Source organism: Dendrobates tinctorius, unplaced genomic scaffold, assembly GCF_039654945.1.
Source record: "Dendrobates tinctorius isolate UK_male_01 unplaced genomic scaffold, ASM3965494v1 ptg000028l, whole genome shotgun sequence".
Classification (NCBI taxonomy): domain Eukaryota; kingdom Metazoa; phylum Chordata; class Amphibia; order Anura; family Dendrobatidae; genus Dendrobates; species Dendrobates tinctorius.
In genome coordinates, this window is record NW_027361696.1 from 71,201,574 (window position 1) to 71,221,847 (window position 20,274).

The 20,274-nt window shown below is 46.3% G+C and overlaps 1 protein-coding gene across 4 annotated transcripts in view; it reads left to right on the plus strand.

Moving 5' to 3' along the window:
* KIF18B (kinesin family member 18B) overlaps window positions 1-20,274 on the plus strand; it is a 61,329-nt gene that overhangs the window by 29,745 nt on the left and 11,310 nt on the right. For all 4 annotated transcript variants that reach the window (XM_073570959.1, XM_073570958.1, XM_073570961.1 and 1 more), the window contains exon 10: window positions 14,112-14,238. In XM_073570959.1, the coding sequence (XP_073427060.1) occupies window positions 14,112-14,238 (127 nt within the window). The remainder of the gene's footprint in view (window positions 1-14,111; window positions 14,239-20,274) is intronic.

The following is a 20,274-nucleotide window of genomic DNA, read 5'->3' on the forward strand; positions in this document are numbered from 1 at the left end:
CCGTATGGATCCAAAATACACCCAGAAAACGGTTAAATTTGGTGGTCGAAAGATCATGGTCTGGGGTTACATTCAGTATTGGGGGGGGGGGTGAAACATTTGCAAGGTGGAAGGCAATATCAATAGCTTAAAATATCAAGAAGTATTAGCTACCTCTTATACTCCAAATCATAAAAGGGGTCAAATTCTGCCACAGGATGGTGCTCCATCTCATACATCCATCTCTACAACAAAGTTCCTCCAGGCAAAATAGATCAAGGTGCTCAAGGACTGGCCAGCCCAGTCACCAGACATGAACATCGTTGAGCATGTTTGGGGTAGGATGAAAGGGGAAGCCTGGAAGACAAAACCAAAGAATCTAGATGAACTCTGGGAGGCATGTAAGACTGCATTCTTTGCTATTCCTGATGACTTCTTTAATAAATTGTATGAATCATTGTTGAACCGCATGGATGCAGTCCTTCAAGCTCTTGGAAGTCACCCAAAATATTAAATATGACTCTAATAGCATCACAAATTCATTCACCAATGTTATGCAACATATATTTGTATTATAATAATTTTATTTCTATAGCGCCAACATATTCCGCAGCACTTTACATTTCAGAGGGGACTCGTACAAACGATAGACATTACAGCATAACAATAATCACATAGATCATAACAGATACTAAGAGGAATTAGGGCTTACAATCTATGAGGAAATAAAAGATATACACGAAAGCTGGGTGGTAACAGTTGCCTTCATTGTCTATAATCTCTTATCTGCATACAGCGGCCGCAGATACAACACTGATTTCCAGATCTTTGTTTTACACTTTTTAGTTTTATTTCTTTCATTTTGGAACATAGAGAGACAAGTAACACGAAATGTACAGGAGATAATTTATTCCTGGTTGGCATTTTCCTGTGCGGCTGCCTTCCTCTTTAAGTATTTTAAGTTAATTATTTGTTTGAATATCACATTACTTTCTGTGGCCGACAATACTTTTGTTTTGCCAAAATCTGACCATTCTGTGTACAATAAATGATCAATATTTCTGCATTGATGTTAATTTATTTTCTTAACCTAAACCACATTTCGGAGGGTTTCAGCTTTCAAAAGAATAATTTATACAACCAATGGATGAATATAACATCAGGTTATAAGCTTTTATTTAGATAACATGGATAAGCGACATAACTTCTGTCAGGGAGTGTATATGGGAAGGCTGTGTGGGGCTAATCCAGTATATAGGGAGGCTGTGTGGGGCCTCATTCAGGTTGTGGAGAAACTATAGAGCTCATGCTGTATATAAGGAGGCTGTGTGGGGCTCATGCCGTACATGGGGAGGCTGTGTGGGGCTCATGCCGTACATGGGGAGGCTGTGTGGGGCTCATGCCGTACATGGGGAGGCTGTGTGGGGCTCATGCCGTACATGGGGAGGCTGTGTGGGGCTCATGCCGTACATGGGGAGGCTGTGTGGGGCTCATGCCGTACATGGGGAGGCTGTGTGGGGCTCATGCCGTACATGGGGAGGCTGTGTGGGGCTCATGCCGCATATGCAGTAGGCTGTGTGAGGCTAATGCCCTATATAGGGAGGCTGTGTGGGGCTCATACCGTGTATAGGGAGGCTGTGTGGGGCTCAAGCCGCATTTGGGGGAGGCTATGTGGGGCTCATGCTGCATATGCTGTAGTCTGTGTGAGGCTCATGCTGTATATAAGGGGCTGTGGGGGGGTTTAAAGATATGTAGAGGGGTGTCGGCATACTTAATTCTGCTCAATATTAACCCCTTCCTGACATGAGACGTACTATCCCGTCCACAGTACCCGGGCCCGTATGACCGGGGACGGGATAGTACGTCTACCGCGATCAGCGGCGCCCACGTGGTGAGCGTCGCTGATCGCGGCCGGGTGTCAGCTGATTATCACAGCTGACACCCGGCACAATGTGTCAGGGGCGGTCACGGACCGCCCCCGACACGTTAACCCCTTGCACACCGCGATCAAACGCGATCGCGGTGTACCAGGAGTTAAAGGGAAGCATCGGCAGGGAGGGGGCTCCCTCCGTGCTTCCCTGAGCCCCCCACGGCAGCGCAATGTGCAGCGCTGCTGCGGGGGGCTCCTTTCCTCCAAAGCGCAGGCATGAGGAAGCCTTGTGCACTGCCTGTGACAGATTGCTGATCTGTCACAGTGATCTGTGATGTGACAGATCAGCGATCTGTCACAGGACAGTGATGTCCCACCTGGGACTATGTAATAAAGTAAAAAAAAATTAAAAAAAAAGTGTAAAAATAAATTTAAAAAAATCGCCAAATAAAATAGTAAAAAAAAAAAAAATATTCCCCAATAAATTCATTTTTTTAAAATAATAAAAAAAACAAACAATAAATGTACACATATTAGGTATCGCCGCGTCCGTAACGACCTGCCCTATAAAACTGTCCCATTAGTTAACCCCTTTAGCGAACCCCTTAAAAAATAAAAATAAAAAACGAAGCAAAAAATAATGATTTATTATCATACCACCAAACAAAAAGTGCAATAACGCGCGATCAAAAAGACGCATATAAATATCCATGGTACCGCTGAAAACGTCATCTTGTCCCGCAAAAAACAAGCCGCAACAGCATCATCAGCGAAAAAATAAAAAAGTTATAACTCGCAGAATAAAGCGATGCAAAAATAATTATTTTTTATATAAAATAGTTTTCATTGCATAAAACCGACAAAAACATAAAAAAACGACCTAAATGAGATGAGGTATCGCTGTAACCGTACTGACCCGAAGAATAAAACCGCTTTATCAATTTTACCGCACGCGGAACGGTGTAAACGCACCCCCCCCAAAAGAAATTTATGAAACGCTGGTTTTTGTTCATTCTGCGTCCCAAAAATCGGAATAAAAAGCGATCAAAAAATTTCACGTGCCCGAAAATGGTACCAATAAAAACGTCAACTCGTCCCGCAAAAAATAAGACCTCACATGACTCGGTGGGTCAAAATACGGAAAAATTATAGCTCTCAATATGTGGTGATGCAAAAACTATTTTTACAATAAAAAGCGTCTTTTAGCGTGCGACAGCCGCCAAACATAAAAACCGCCATAAATAGTAAATCAAACCCCCCGTTATCACCCCTTTAGTTAGGGAAAAATAATAAAATAAAAAAAATGTATTTATTTCCATTTTTCCATTAGGGTTAGGGCTAGGGTTAGGGCTAGGGGTGTGTTGGGGTAGGGTTAGGGCTAGGGTTAGGGCTAGGGTTAGGGCTAGGGTTAGGGGCGTGTTGGGGTTGGGGTTCGGGTTGGAGTTAGAATTGGGGGTTTCCACTGTTTGGGCACATCAGGGGCTCTCCAAATGCAACATGGCGTCTGATCTCAATTCCAGCCAATTCTGAGTTGAAAAAGTCAAATGGTGCTCCTTCCCTTCCAAGCTCTGCTATGCGCCCAAACAGTGTTTTACCCCCACATGTAGGGTATCAGCCTACTCAGGACAAATTGCAAAACAATTTTTGGGGTCCAATTTCTCCTGTTACCCTTAGGAAAATAAAAAATTGGGGGCAAAAATATCATTTTTGTGGAAAAAAATGATTTTTTTATTTTCACGTCCGAGTGTTATAAACTTCTGTGAAGCACTTGGGGGTTCAAAGTGCTCACCACACATCTAGATAAGCTCCGTGGGGGGTCTAGTGTCCAAAATGGGGTCACTTGTGGGGAGTTTCAATAGTTTAGGTACATCAGGGGCTCTCCAAACGCACATGACACCCGCAGACCATTCCATCAAAGTCTGCATTCCAAAACGTCACTGCTTCCCTTCCGAGCCCCGACGTGTGTCCATACAGTAGTTTTCTCCCACATATGGGGTGTCAGCGTACTCGGGACAAATTGGACAACAACTTTTGGGGTCCAATTTCTCCTGGTACCCTTGGGAAAATAAAAAAAATGGTGACTAAAAGATCATGTTTGTGGAAAAAATACGAATTTTTTATTTTCACGCCCGGGCGTTGTAAACTTCTGTGAAGCACTGGGGGGGTCAAAGTGCTCACCACACATCTAGATAAGTTCCTTAGGGGGTCTAGTTTCCAAAATGGTGTCATTTGTGGGGGGTTCCACTGTTTTGGTACATCAGGAGTTTTCCAAACGCGACATGGTGTCCGATCTCAATTCCAGCCAAAAACGTCAAATGGCGCTGCTTCCCTTCCGAGCTCTGCCATGCCCCCAAATAGTGGTTTACCCCCACATGTGGGGTATCAGCGTACTCAGGACAAATTGCACAATAACTTTTAGGGTCCTGTTACCCTTGGAAAAATAAGAATTGAGGGTGAAAAGATCATTTTTGTGGAAAAAATATGATTTTTTAATTGTATGGCTTTATGTGATAAACTTCTGTGAAGCCCATGGGGGTTCAAAGTTCTCACCACACATCTAGATAAGTTCCTTAGGGGGTCTAGTTTCCAAAATGGTGTCATTTGTTGGGGGTTTCCACTGTTTTGGTACATCAGGGGTTTTCCAAACGCGACATGGTGTCCGATCTCAATTCCAGCCAAAAACGTCAAATGGCGCTGCTTCCCTTCCGAGCTCTGCCATGCGCCCAAATAGTGGTTTACCCCCACATGTGGGGTATCAGCGTACTCAGGACAAATTGCACAATAACTGTTAGGGTCCTGTTACCCTTGGGAAAATAAAAATTGGGGTGAAAAGATCATTTTTGTGGAAAAAATATGATTTTTTAATTGTACCGCTGTACGTTATAAACTTCTGTAAAGCCCTTGTGGGTTCAAAGTTCTCACCACATATCTAGATAAGTTCCTTGGGGGGTCTAGTTTCCAAAATGGGGTCACTTGTAGGGGGTTTCCTCTGTTTAGGTACATCAGGGACTCTCCAAACGTGACATGGCGTCCAATCTGAATTCCAGCCAATTTTGCATTGAAAAAGTCAAACGGCGCTCCTTCCATTCTGAGCTCTGCCATGCGCCGAAACAGTCGTTCCCCCCCACATATCAGGTATCTGCGTACTCAGGACAAATTGCACAATAACTTTTGCAGTTCAATTTCTCCTGTTACCCTTGGTAAAATAAAAAAAATTGAACCTGAAGTATTTTTTTTATGAAAAAAAGTTAGATGTTCATTTTTTTTTAAATATTCAAAAAAATTCCTGTGACGCACCTAAAGGGTTAATAAACTTCTTGAATGTGGTTTTGAGCACCTTAAGGGGTGCAGTTTTTATAATGGTGTCACTTTTGGGTATTTTCTATCATATACACCCCTAAAAGTGGCTTCAAATGTGATGTGGTCCTAAAAATAAAATGGTGTTGTAAAAATGAGAAATCGCTGGTCAACTTTTAACCCTTATAACTTCCTAACAAAAAAAAATTTTGGTTCCAAAATTGTGCTGATGTAAAGTAAACATGTGGGAAATGTTAGTTATCAAGTTTTTTGTGTGCCGTATCTCTGTGATTTAAGGGCATAAAAATTCAAAGTTGGAAAATTGCGAAATTTTCAAAATTTTCGCCAAACTTCCGTTTTTCTCACAAATAAACGCAAGTTATTTGAATGAAATTTTACCACTAACATGAAGTACAATATGTCACGAGAAAACAATGTCAGAATCACCGGGATCCATGGAAGCGTTCGAGAGTTATGACCTCATAAAGGTACAGTGGTCAGAATTGTAAAAATTGGCCCGATCATGAACGTGCAAACCACCCTTGGGGTGAAGGGGTTAAGTGATACAATTAATATTAATTAATATTGAGTAGAATTAATTTCAAGCTATTGGTTCTGCCCTCCTCAACAGTCATGGTCTCTCATGTGGCCCCTTGGGAAAATTAATCGCCCACCCCTGCCGTGGACAGATTCTCCCACCTGAGCTAAGGTTCTCTGCAGCTCCTCCATTGACCATGGACATCTTGGCTGCTTCTCTAATTAGTGCTCTCCTTGCTTGGGATGTCAATGTAGGTGGACGGCCATGTCTTGGTAGGTTTTCAGTAGTCCCATACTCCTTCCATTTTTGGATGATGGATTGAACAGTGCTCTGTGAGGTGTTCACAGAATGGGGTTTTTTTTTTATAACCTAACCCTGCTTTATAACCCTTTTTTATAATCTAACCCTGCTTTACTCTTCTCCACAACTTTATCCCTGACCTGTCCGGTGTGTTCCTTTGTTTTCATGATGCTGTTTGATCCTTAATGTTTTCAAACAAATCTCTGAGGCCGTTACAGAACAGCTGTAGTTATACTGGCATGAAACTACACACGTGGACGCGGTTTACTAATTATTTGACTTCTGGAGACAATTGGTCACTAAGGATTTTATTTAGGGATATCGGACTACAGGGGGCTGAATACAAATGTATGTCACAATTTTCATATTTAGGCTAAGTGCACACGTACCGGAACTCTCGCGGAAATTACCGCGAGAATTCCGGAATTCCATTCCGCGGGAAAATCGCATTTTAAATTCCCGCGATTTTCCCGCGGAAAAACTAGCATTTTGCAAGCGTAATTAGCTTGCAGAATGCTAGCGTTTTCCAAGCGATCTGTAGCATCGCTTGGAGAACTGATTGACAGGTTGGTCACACTCGTCAAACATAGTGTTTGAGGAGTGTGACCAACTTTTTACTACTGAGGCCGCCTATGCGGCATCAGTAGTAAAAGATAGAATGTAAAAAAAAACAAAAAAAAAAACCGGTGTTATTCTCACCCTCCGACGTCCCGTGCATCCGTTCCCAGTAATCCTTTGCGAAAATGCCCGCGATGACGTCAGTTCTCGCGGGATCGCGACGTCTCGCGGTAATTCGCGATGACGTCGCGCGAATGACCGCGAGAACGGACGTCATCGTGAGCATTTTCGCAAAGGACTACTGGGACCGGAGCGTGAAGAGAAGCGGGAAGGCTGCGCGGGACGTCGGAGGGTGAGAATAACAATATTTTTTATTTTAAATTCTATTTTTTACAGGGATATGGTACCCAAAGCCCGGAGGACAGTCTCCTCTCCTCCGGACCGTGGGTACCATCCGCAATTGTTCTGCTTACTTTCCGCATGGTGTGCACAGCCACATGCGGGAAGTAAGCGGAACAATGCATTCCTATGGGTGCGGGATCGCCGCGATTCTGCAAATTAATGAGCATGCTGCGGTTTTTACCGCAAAGCGATTCCGCCGCGGTAAAAACCGCAGCATTAGCACAGCATTGCGGAATCCCATAGGAATGCATGGGATGCTTATTTTTCGCGTTTTCGCTGCAAAATCGCGCGGTTAAAACCGCCGCGGAAACGCGAAAAAAATGCAACGTGTGAACTCAGCCTTATATTTTTAAGATGATTAGAAAAGCCTGTATCATTTACTTGACGCATCACAAATACTTGCTACTTTGTGTAAAATCCAAATTTAAAATACATTTAAGTTTGTGAGTGTAGCATGAAAAATGTGGAAAAGTTCACAAAGTATGAATACTTTTTCAATCCACTGTATAATTTGTCCTGTAGGTTTTGGTACATGATGCACATAGCTCCGGATGTTTTTACTTTTGCAATCTGACATTTTTATCAGGTGTGCGTCTGCTCCCTGTTCCCCATATACGTTGTTCTTGTAATATGCCTATTCACTAGTTAAAAACATCTGTGAAAGGGATTAAAGAGACAGTCCTTCCCCAGACACAGGATTTCTGTATACATTACTTTACCTGCCCTCTTTTTGATCTTTGGTGCAGGGAGCCATTCCCAAGTTCTGCGGTTGCTTTCCCAGCACCCATAATTTTGAGCGCCGTGGAAAAACTGCTTCTTAGTCGTCATACGCTCCCTTCCTTCTATAGATGAGCAAGACCCCCATACTCATTAGATAAAAGTTGGCCGACCATCTGATGTGTATGGGCGGTCTTCCAACCTTCCTCCTACAGATGAAGTCTGAAGAGAGAAGCATCGTTGGAATTTCAGTGCCCAATATTTTTCAGGAGAGCCGCCAGCCTTCTCTTACACCATTGAACCCAGATGAACGCTCAGCCAAGTTTATACCCCTGGAATGACACCGGAGGAGGTATATTTGTTCTTATTTTAAAAGAGGGAAAGAAAGGGGTTGTCCGAGTAGTGGACAACCCCTTTAACTCCTCTAGACCAATATATCTGTCATGGAGCTTTTCTGGGATTTTGGAGTTGACCCAGAAGAAGAGCCCACTCCACAGAGGGCAGATGCCGGCTCTATTCTATCTCTGTCCCCACTGATCACTGCTGTTAATCGCTGTTAGTGACAATTAAGCGCATCAATCCGGAGGGGCGGCCAACGGCTTCCCTGTGATCGTTTTGAGCCGATGGATTTGATGACACCTGTGGGCTGGCTGAAGGCTCCCCCCATACCTGTCGTGTCATCAGTTCCACAGACTGGTCATCATAGAAGTCAGTGATTTTTTTTTTTTTTTTTTTTTTTGCTATATAAAGCAATATTGTGGTATTTCTGTTTATAGTAGAAGTGATCAGACCATCCCAGGTTTAAGTCCCCTAATGGGACTAATGAATGAAAAAAATAAAATAAATGCAATATAAAAACTTGATCCCCCCTTTTCCTAGTTAGCAATAAAGAAATATAAGAAAAAATTTATTTACCCAATTTGTAAAAGGAGAAAATGAAAAAAAAAAAAAATGGAAATGCCAGAGTTGCAGGTTTTTGGTTCCGGCAACTCAACTTCACTTGGAATTTTTTTTTTTTAACCATTTTCCAGTAAAACCATATGATAACATTCATGGTGTCATTCAAAAAGTTCAACTAGTCCCACGAGGAAAAAAACCCAAAGCTCTGCACATGGCTTTATCAGTGGGAAAATGAAAGTGCAAAAATAAAAAATTGCCTATTTTGTAAGCTTGCTTTATTTAATAGATATAATTAGATGCTTTAGGTTTATTTCTGTTCAGCTGTCAGACTCCTGTGCTATTTTATGTAGAATTTTTTTTTTCTGAAATTTTTGGGTGATTATTTTACCTATTTAATAACTCTATTTTCTCTTTCTCCTCATTTGGGGGACACAGGTACTGTGGGTGTATGCTACTGCCGCCTGGAGGCTGACAATAAGTGGAAAAAAAGAGGTTAGCTCCTCCTCCGCCGTATACACCCTCGCCCCGGTTGCGGGCGGATCAGTTTTTGCTTAGTGTCCATTGGAGGCACATGTCTGGTCTTTTTTTCCAGACTCTGTCATTTTTTCCATGAAGATAAGACAGGGTCAACAGATCCTATTGAAAGGGTCCGATTTCCCCAAACCAACAACGGCCGAACACGTGCAAATGTCGACTCCACGTATCCTTTCCCGCTACGTGGGACATGATGCCGGACTGAGCCCTGACCACCCTAAGGTAGAGAAACCCTAGGCTGTACAGAGGCCTGCGAACGGTCCGTGCGGCCCCCACTGCATCACCAATGCCAGATGGAAGGTGGCGGACGGTCCCTCTCCTCATCCCCTTTAAGGGAAGATGGAACTAGGGTGCCTGCACCGTCCTTAAACTTTTTTTCGGCCCCTCTTCCCCTCCCTAACCTGAGGATGAAGATGGACGTCGAGGGGTGAGGTATGGAAGGAGGTGGGCTGGGAGGGCTCCTGCGGACCCCCGTGGTCGGCGCTCCTGGCGCCGTTCTTATGCATCCCCGTGCTCCCTGGGTGCGCCACAGAGCGTGGCAGCCGGCGGCGCAGGCTCCTGGCCCGGTGTCCAGCGGTCCCGCCCCGAGTCCGGGCGCATGCTGGAAAGTTAGTCCCCGGCTTTTCCCGGAGCTAGGCCGCAGGCGGAAGTCCCACCCCCCCATGACGCGGCCACTTCCGGTGGACCCGCCCATCGGGGCCTCGGGCGGACAGCAAAATTTAGTCCCCAGCTTCTGCCAGGGACTAGGCCGTAGACGGAAGTTCTGCCTCACGACGTCCCCAGGGCCGCCTCTTCGTCCGTAGGCCCGCCCACACGCCGGAGAGCGCTGTTTTTTAAAAGAAGGTACAGCTGGGCGGCGGGCTGGATGTCTGACAGGTCCAGGACGGGGGACACAGGACTGGAGTAAGTGCTACCCCTGGAGGAGGGCCACCCTCTGTGTGTTTTCCAGAGGCTAAGCAGCTTTTTGGACCTTGGCATATCACTTAGCACCATAATGTCCAGAAAAGCAAAGGTACACACATTCTTATATGTTGTGTGCACCTCCTGTCAGTCCGCCTTCCCATGGGCGCCAACCAAGCAGATTTGCGAAGCCTGCGATTCCGAACGTGCCCTCCCCTGCGACCGAGGCCAGTGTACCGAGCCCCCTCGGAATGAGCTCTGTCTCTGTCGCAGTCCATGGCATCGCTTACGAGAGCAATCGAGTCCCTTCGGGCCCCAGATAGGGGCAGGGATAGCGGCTCGCCTGTGCTAGAGGGGTCCTCCACCTCACAGGAGCCTCCGGCCTGCAGGGACTGCTCTCACTCCAGGCAGACGTGGGGGAAACGAACCCACACAGCGTCTCCGAGTCCATCTGGTGCTTCGGCATCCATAAGTTCGGCCTCTCGCTCACCTTCACCAAGGGTCGTTAACGGGAGCTCAGATTACGACTCGGATGAGCCGCTTGATTCAGATACTCCAGAATACAGGGAAACAATTGACAGTCTCATTGAGGCAGTCAACCAGACCCTTGGGATCGAAGATGATTCCACCTTGGCCTCAGGTCACAAGGTCTCATTTAAGCGAGCAAAGCGGCCGCATAGAATGTTTAGTTCTCACACAGAGTTTGAGGACATAGTACAACAACACAGGGAGCGGCCCGACAAACTGTTCTCAGGGCAAAAGGCGCTCGAGGCGAGGTATCCGTTCGTCCCTGATCTCCATAAGAAGTGGGCAGAGTCCCCAACGGTAGATCCACCCGTGTCACGCTTGGCCTCTAGGACCCTGTTATCCATACCTAGTGGGTCCTCTATCAAGGATCCCACTGACCATCTCATAGAGAGTCTAGCTCGCTCAGTATTTGAGGCATCAGGTTCAGCACTCTTCCCCCCTCATTTGCGGCAACCTGGGTAGCAAATGCCAACCTGTAACCTACTCCAACCTGTTCACGGTGCCCAAAAAGGATGGGGCCGTCAGGCCCATTCTGGACCTAAAGCTCCTGAACAAGTTTATCAGGATCAGACATTTCCGGATGGAGTCTCTCCGTTCAGTCATTTCTGCCATGGGGCGGGGAGAATACTTGGCCTCTATCGACATCCAAGACGCCTACCTACACATCCCCATTTTTCCCCTGCACCAAAGGTTCCTGTGCTTCGCCATCAACGACCTACACTTTCAGTTCGCAGCACTACCCTTTGGGTTGGCCACTGCTCCCAGGGTATTCACAAAAGTCATGGCAGTCGTCATGGCCACCCTGCACTCCCGGGGCATAGTTAGCTTTCCTTATTTAGACGACGTCTTGGTCAAAGGCCCTTCTTTTCGGGCATGCGAGGAGAGTGTCAGCATCACGCTAGATACTCTTTCCCGCTTAGGATGGTTGGTCAATCTGAAAAAGTCATTTCCTGTGCCAGCTCAGGGGATCTCCTTCTTAGGGATGATCTTAAACACTTCCTGAGGGTTGGTAATTCTCCCTCGGGACAAGTCCTTAGCTCTCCGGCAGCGAGTCCGGAAGCTGCGCCAACCGGTCCCTCATACCATCCGCTTCTGCATGAGGATCCTAGGAAAGATGGGAGCAGCAATGGAGGCAATTCTGTTTGCCCAGCTCCATCTTCGCCCCCTGCAGCACACCCTCTTGTCAGCCTGGGACAAAAACCCATTTTCTCTCGATCGCCAGTGCCGGTTTCCCACGCGGGTCACACAGGCACTCGGGTGGTGGACAGCCAGTGCCTCACTTCTCCAGGGCAAGCCTTTTCCCCCGACCATTGGTTGGTGGTGACAACTGACGCCAGCCTCCTCGGCTGGGGAGCCGTTTTTCACGACCCAGGGATGGTGGTCGCTGCAGAAGGCACCCCTCGTAATCAACTTGTTGGAAATACGGGCAATCCGGCTACCTCTGCGACAGTTTCATCCCCTTCTAGCAGGCCGGCCCGTTCGGATTCAGTCAGACAACGCCACGGCTGTGGCTTACGTAAATCATCAGGGGGGCACCCGCAGCAGGGCATGTGCTTCATTGGGCCGAGAGAAACCACTCGGCGATATCGGCAGTCCACATCCCGGGCGTGGATAACTGGGCGGCAGACTTCCTCAGCCGGCAGGGTCTCGCATCCGGGGAATGGTCACTTCACCCCGAGATCTTCCAGTAGATTTGCCAACGATGGGGGACACCGTATGTGGACCTAATGGCCAAGGTACCAGTGTTTATCGCTCGATCCCGGGATCTGCAGGCAATTGCCGTGGATGCGCTGGTTCTGCCATGGAACCAGTTTCGCCTCCCATACCTATTTTCCCCGTTGCCACTACTTTCGAGGGTCATCAAGAAGATCAAGGCGGAAGGAGTGCCAGTGATTCTGCTGGCCCCAGATTAGGCTCGTCGGGCATGGTACGCAGACTTAGTACAGCTACTCGCCAACGTTCCTTGGCGCCTGCCAGAGCGCCCAGACCTACTGTCCCAGGGTCCGAACTCAGGGGCCCTGTGTTTGACGGCTTGGCCGTTGAATCTTGGATTCTAACCCAGGCTTGGTTCGGCCGCAATGTGGTCCCTACAAAGGTTAGCGCCCGGAAGCCGGCCTCAGCACGTATTTATCACAACACCTGGAAGGTTTTCTTCACATGGTGTCGGAACCATGGTGGTTCTCCACTGAGATTTTCTATTCCCGACATCTTGGCTTTTCTCCAGTCTGGCCTAGACTCAGGCTTGGCCCCAAGTTCCCTCAGGAGACAAATATCGGCCTTATCCGTTCTGTTCCAGCGCAGGATTGCTACCAATCTGCAGATGAAGACTTTCATTCAGGGAGTCTCCCACTTGGTACCTCCTTATAGGGTGCCCCTGGACGCTTGGGACCTTAACCTGGTCCTAAGTGTTCTACAGGAGGCTCCATTTGAACCGTTACAGGAGGTCTCTTTAACCTACCTTTCTTGGAAGGTAGTATTTCTTGTGGCAAATAACGTCAATCAGGCGGGTCTCAGAGCTGGCAGCTCTATCCTGCCGAGCTCCGTTTCTGGTCTTCCACAAGGATAAGGTGGTTCTCAGACCAGCCCCTCCTTTTCTGCCGAAGGTCGTTTCCTCGTTTCACATTGAGGATATTGTCCCGCCCTCTTTTTGTCCAGCATCGGTACACCGTGTGGAAAAGGCTCTTCATACGTTGGACCTGGTGAGAGCTCTCAGGAGGTACGTGTCGCGGACAGCACCGTTTCATCAGACGGACACGCTGTTCGTGCTTCCCGAGGGGCGCAGGAAGGGACTCGCTGCCTCAAAATCGTCCATAGCCAGATGGATTCGTTTGACTATTCAGGAGTCTTACCGCATCAGAGGCACACCAGTTCCAGCAGGGATCAGAGCGCACTCTACTCGGGCAGTGGGCGCCTCTTGGGCGCTTCGGCACCAGGCATCGGTGGAACAGGTTTGCAAGGCTGCAACCTGGTCCAGCTTGCACACATTCGCAAACCACTGCAATATCCATACTCAGGCTTCGTCAGATGTGAGTCTGGGTAGAAGGATTCTCCAAGCAGCTGTGGCGCACCTTTAGACAGGAGGTGCATGTAGCTTGGATCGGTGAGTCAACTTCCCACCCAGGGACTGCTTTAGGACGTCCCACAGTACCTGTGTCCCCCAATGAGGCGAAGGAGAAACATGGTTTTTGTGATAAACTCACCGTAAAATCCTTTTTCTCCGAGATGCTCATTGGGGGACACAGCACCCACCCTGTTAGCCAAGTTGGCTTCTGTTTTGTTTAATTAATATACCTTTTTGAATGATATTAGGGGGGTGTCTTTTCTAGACATGTTGTTACCTGCATTAAGGTTGATATTGTCTGATTTTTGTTTGGTCTCCTACAGCTTTTGCACCAAACTGATTCCGCCCACAACTGGGGCGAGGGTGTATACGGCGGAGGAGCTAACCTCTTTTTTTCACTTAGTGTCAGCCTCCAGGCAGCAGTAGCATACACCCACAGTACCTGTGTCCCCCAATGAGCGTCTCGGAGAAAAAGGATTTTACGGTGAGTTTATCACAAAAATCCATGTTTCTTTTTTTTGCCACAGTTTGGAAGAGCCTTTAGATACATCCAGTCCAGAGCAAGGTTGGAAGAAGAGACTGCAATCCCTGAGCGATCTGTCCTCAGAGCACTTGCATTACAAGCGGCATTACAGGAAGAAAAAAGAAAATCGGGTAAGGGGGTATTAAATATCGGATGACCTCTTATTAAATGGATTTTCTGATTTTAGAAAAGCTCTGTTCCTCTGCTGTCGTTTATTAAAAAAGAAAAAAAGTTCATTGCTTAAAAGTTCCTTGCTTATTCTCCCCAGGTCCAGCACTGAGGATCGACCGCTGCTCATGGTGTCTGTTATTGTTTGCAGCGCTGACATTAAATCCACAAGGACATAATTGGCTATGAGACGTCGGCGCTACAGACAATAACAGATATTAGGAGCAGCAGCGGAGACTCTGTACTGGACCCGTGGAGAGTGAGTAAAGGGCATCTTGTTTGTTTTTTTAGGTTTGCTTTTTTTACGCAAACTGAAGCCAGGGAATATGGGTTTTCTTACACTAAAAAATTACTAAGGCGGTTGTCCACTGGTCAGACAACCCCGTACTCGGTCACTAAGTAAAATAATGGCACTTATGCACACCTCCAGTGCCGGTGCAGATCGCCACCGATTTCCAGGGCTTGCGTAACAATGTTATGTCAGACAATCCCCAGGAAAGCCAGTCCCTGCACCAAAGGCAAGTGTAGCTGTTATTATTTTACTTGAGGAAAACATGGGCATTGAGTAGGGGCAGTCCGAATATTATTATTTTTTTTTATAACACTGGTGGCGCTGCAGGAAAATTGACCAGTTGCTGCTGAATACAGCTGATTGCTTTATAGTCCTAGGAGCAGCACATACATATATTCTTCCCAAATAATCCCTTTTATGGGGTTTTGTCAGGATTTTATAAACTCTGCCACAAATAGGAAATAGATTAATATACAGTCATGGCCGAAAATGTTGGCACCCTTGAAATCCTTCCAGAAAATGAAGTACCGTATATACCCGAGTATAAGACGACCCGAGTATAAGCCGAGACCCACTAATTTTGCCACAAAAAACTGGGAAAACATTGACTCAAGTATAAGCCGAGGGTGGTGCTGCACAAGGGTTAATGGTGGCCCAACAAGATGCTCCATAGATAAAACCCCCCCATATGCTGCTGCACAAGGGTTAATGCTGGTCCAAGAAGATGCTCCATAAATACCCCGCATATGCTGCTGCACAAGGGTTAATGCTGGCCCAAGAAGATGCTCCATAAATAACCCCCATATATTGCTGCTGCTGCAAAGAAGAAAAAAAAATGACTTACCTCTCCGTCGCTGGGGGCCAGGTGGCGGTGTCGCCGCTTGCTCAGGCCCCCGGCACTGGCGATATTTACCGGTCCCCGTTCCATTGCTGAGCACCGCTGTATCTCCCTGGTCTCTGTATTGACGTTCAGTAGAGGGTGCGCACTGACTACGTCAACGCGCCCTCTGACCTGAACGTCACAGCCAGAGGACCCGGAGACAGAGCGGTGCACGGCGGTGGAACGGGGACAGGTGAATATTGCTCTGCCCCCTGTCATACTCTGCAGCCCCTGCTTGTTCCGTGGTGTCGGCTCTGCAGCTCTTCCAGGTTCCAGCGGTCACGTGGTACCGCTCATTAGACTCATGAATATGTGCATATTCATGAGTCTAATGAGCGGTACCACGTGACCACTGAACGCAGGAAGAGCAGGGGCGCCGAGACCATGGAACTAGCAGGGGCTGCAGAGACCGTGCCAGGAGGGGGTGAGTATGATCTCTGACAGCCCCTCTCCCCCGCCGACCCCCAGTATATGACTCGAGTATAAGCTGAGAGGGGACTTTCAGCCCAAAAAAATGGGCTGAAAATCTCAGCTTATACTCGAGTATATACGGTAATTCTCCCAGAAATGTATTGAAATTACACGTTTTGTTATACTCGTGTTTATTTCCTTTGTGTGTATTAGAACATCACAAATAAACAGAAGAAAAGACAGATTGGGCACAATTTCACATAAAACCCCCAAAATGGGCCACACAAAAAATTGTTGGCACCTTTCCAAAATTGTGGGTAAACAATTTTGTTTCAAGCATGTGATACTTGTTCAAACTCTCCAGTTACATGTGAGAGGTGTGGGTAATATGAAAATCACAGTTGAAACCAGATAAAAGGGAACAAGTTGACTCAGTCTTTGCACTGTGTGTGCCAAACTAAGCATGGAGAACAGAAAGCGAAGAGAACTGTCTGAGAACTCAAGAACCAAAACTTTTGAAAATTATCAAAAAATCTCAAGATTACAAGTCCATCTCCAGAGATCTTGATGTTCCTTTTGTCCATGGTGCGCAACATAGTCAAGAAATTTACAACCCATTTCACTGTTGCTAAACTCCCTAGACGTGGATGACAGAGAAAAGGCGATGAAAGGTTGCAACACAGTATAGTCTGGATGGTGGATAAGCAGCCCCAGTCAAGTTCCAAAGAAATTCAAGCTGTCGTGCAGGCTCAGGGTGCATCAGTGTCAGCACGAACTATCCGTCCACATGTGAATGAAATGAAACTGGCAGGAGACCCGGGAGGACACCACTGCTGACACATACATAAAAAGCTAGACTGCACTTTGCAAAAATGTACGTGAGTAAGCCAAAATCCTTCTGAGGAAAAAGTATTGTTGACAGTTGAGACCAAGATAGAATAGAATGAGGCCTACAAAGAAAAGAACACAGTACCTACAGTCAAATATGGTGGAGGTTCAAAGATGTTTTGGGGTTGTTTTGCTGTTTCTGGCACTGGGTGCCTTAACTGTGTGCAAGGCATCATGAAATCTGAAGTTTGCCAAAGGATTTTGATTTGCAGTGTAGTGTCATGTGTCAGAAAGCTGGGTTTGCCTCCTAGGTCATGGGTATTCCAATAGGACAATGACCCCAAACATACTTCAGGAAGTTCTCAAAAATGGATGGAAACAAAGCGCTGGAGAGTTCTAAAGTGGCAGCAATGAGTCTGTTCTAAATCCTATTGAACACCTGTGGAGAGGTCTTAAAATTGCTGTAAGGAGAAGATGCATTCAAATGAGAGACCTGGATCAGTTTAAAAAAGACGAGTGGTACAAAATTCCAGCTGAGAGGTGTAAGAAGCTTTTGTTGATGGTTATAGGAAACAATTGATTGCAGTTATTTATTGCAAAGGGTGCAACCAACTATTAAATTGAGGGTGCCAACAATTTTGTGCTGCCCATTTTGGGGGTTTATGTCCAATTTGACTTGTTTCTCCCTTTTTTGTGTTTCAATACACACAAGGGAAATAAACATGTGTATAACAAAACATGTGTAAATGTAATAATTTTCTGGGAGAAATACTGGAACAATTTCATGGGTGCCAACAATTTTGGCCATGACTATAAATGAATACCAATTGCTCACCCATTTATACTTCTGGTAGAGCCAATTCATCAGTCACCTGCAGGCCCACCTTAGTGGCAGTACTGATGTGGTGAGGGATTTAACAGTAAGTAACTATGTACTTATTTTAGAAAATTAATATTTTACAGCAAATTTTGCAAAATAAAACAGCACCCATAATGAGTTAAACTAGTAGACAGACCTTTTTTTTTTTGCACCTTGCAACCCCTCTTTCTGAAGTCTTTTTTTAGCCTTATTCCTGGTGCCGATTTATCTGTTATTTATGGCTCGGGACTGGACAGGAAGTACAGGTACAATATGGCTGACGCGTGAGAAGACTTGGCGGCCTTGTTTTTCCGTGGTAGTATGTTATTCGTATATCTAGGCTTTAGCCAGTGCTTTCAGACATGTCGGAATTTCTCCTGAATGTGTAGATGCATTTATGGAGGGTGTGGGAGTCGTGGGCCTGCTCAGCACTGAAATCCTACCCTGATTTATAGGGCACTGCAATCCCTTCTGTTCTCTCCGTGTGCCAGTCCACTTATCACCTGTCTAAAGCACAGCAACCGTTCCAGACAGGAGGTAATGTTTTTCATATGATGGGTGAATTACAAATCACTACGGACTGGGCGACACTTGAAAGATCTACTGCCGAAAGAAATGCGGCTTGTGTTGGACTGGATTCTTCTTGGCTTCTAACGGGGCTTAAATATTTCAGCGAGACGGGATAAAGAATTTGTGATTATTCTTTAATAAAAAAAAATAAAATAAAAAAGGGTATAGCAGTATTACATATTTTTGCAATGGGGGTCACTATGGAGGATGGATGGCACGGCCACCATCCAAACTGGCCACTTTCGGGCATATATTTTGCGGGAATATACACCTCAAACCACGGAGGGCACTTAGCTAAACACAACTTACGGTACATCTTCTACTCTCCTTGACAATTTAGTGCAAACTATTCAGGTTCCTTGTAACCGCTGCAACTAGTCAATGATCCCAGCTGTTAGATGCCAAAATATTGGCATCACGGCTCAGCGCTGAGCGGTGGAGCTAGCTAGTAGTCAGTGGCGTAACTGGAACAGGCTCCAATGCAAAATATCCAACATGGCACCCAACTATCATGGGTGTTTTAATAGTATGGGTCTTTTTGGGTTCCCCTAGACTTTGGGTCTAGTATGGCATGTGACTGGCTGCAGTGGTCACACCTTGGCTCCGGACGGAGCACTGGAGCATCTGCGCAGGATCGGATGGAGAAAGGAAAGAAGAGTAGTGTGTTTTGTTTTTTTTCTTTTTTTTTGTTTTTTTTTTTCCTCTTGACTCCATCATGAGCATTCTTGCTCTGCTTGGCTGAGCGTGCATGTTACTTTTCAATAGGGGAGAAGGAAATGAGCTTTCGCCTGGAAATCAATGGTTTCCTGTTGGCTCAAAAGAGATGCAAAAATGCAAAACCTTCTGTCCCTCAATGGTGGGAGTTTGGAGGACAACCGTACACCTTCAATCAATTCAAAATCGGCAGATTTGGATGAAATTTGATCTGTTTTAGTGACAATTATTTATGAATAGGGTTCTCCTTGGATAAAAAAGAGACTCTAAGGCTATGTTCACACATGCAGTTTTTTCGCGGAATTTTCCACGGCAATTCCGTAACTCCCTGCCGCGGGAAATCCGTGAGAAATCCGCATGCGTAATTCCCACGAAACACTAGCGTTTTGCAAGCGTAGTTAGCTTTCAGAATGCTAGTGTTTTCCAAGCGATCTGTAGCATCGCTTGGAAAACTGATTGACAGGTTGGTCACACTCGTCAAACATATTGTTTGACTAGTGTGACCAACTTTTTAGTATTGAGGCTGCCTATGCAGTAGTAAAAGATATAAGGTTAAAAATAATAAAACAAATAAAAAATCGTGATATTCTCACCTTCCGGCGGTCCCCCGCAGCGTTCCCAGGCCTCAGCGATGCTCCCGGCAAGTCCCGTTCCCAGTGATGCCCTGCGACAATGACCCCAGATGACGTAGCATCTCACGAGACCGCTACGTCATAACAGGTCATTGTCGCAGGGCATCACTGGGAACGGGATTTGCCAGGAGCATCGCTGAGGCATGGGAACACTGTGGGGGACGCCAGAAGGTGAGAATGTCAAGATTTTTTATTTTAATTCTATTTTTACTGGGATATGGTACCGTGGGTACCATCCGCACATTTTCTGCTTACTTTGTGCATGGTGGGCATAGCCACATGCGGAAAGTAAGCGGAACAATGCATTCCTATGTGTGCGGAACTCCCGCAATTCTGCAAAAGGAATGAGCCTGCTGCGTATTTTTCCGCAATGCGATTCCGCCGCCGAAAAATACGCAGCATTAGCACAGCATTGCGGAATGCCATTGAACTCAATGGGTTGCTTATTTTATGCGTTTTCGCGGCGAAAAAAGTGGCAAAAATGCATAAAATCCGCTGGAATTACGGACGTGTGCTCATAGCCTAAAAACTTCCTACGATCTTCTCCAGATCTATATATATATTGCTTCTCTACATGAAGTCCTCGCGTGTAGTCGTCAGCCCCAGCAGATGTCTGCATGACCGTCATACATCACGTTGTGGATGCAAAAACGATTGGAGAGAAATTCTTGGTGAGGGAGTCCTTGCTGCAGAAGTAATTCATCAGGTTGGGGCTTCAGAGATAATGTCCTGACCACTGGTCTACTCCTGATCTCTTTCTCATATGTCGGTTGTTTTTGGCTTTCCGAGGCAGTCGGCTTCCAAAGCTCTCCT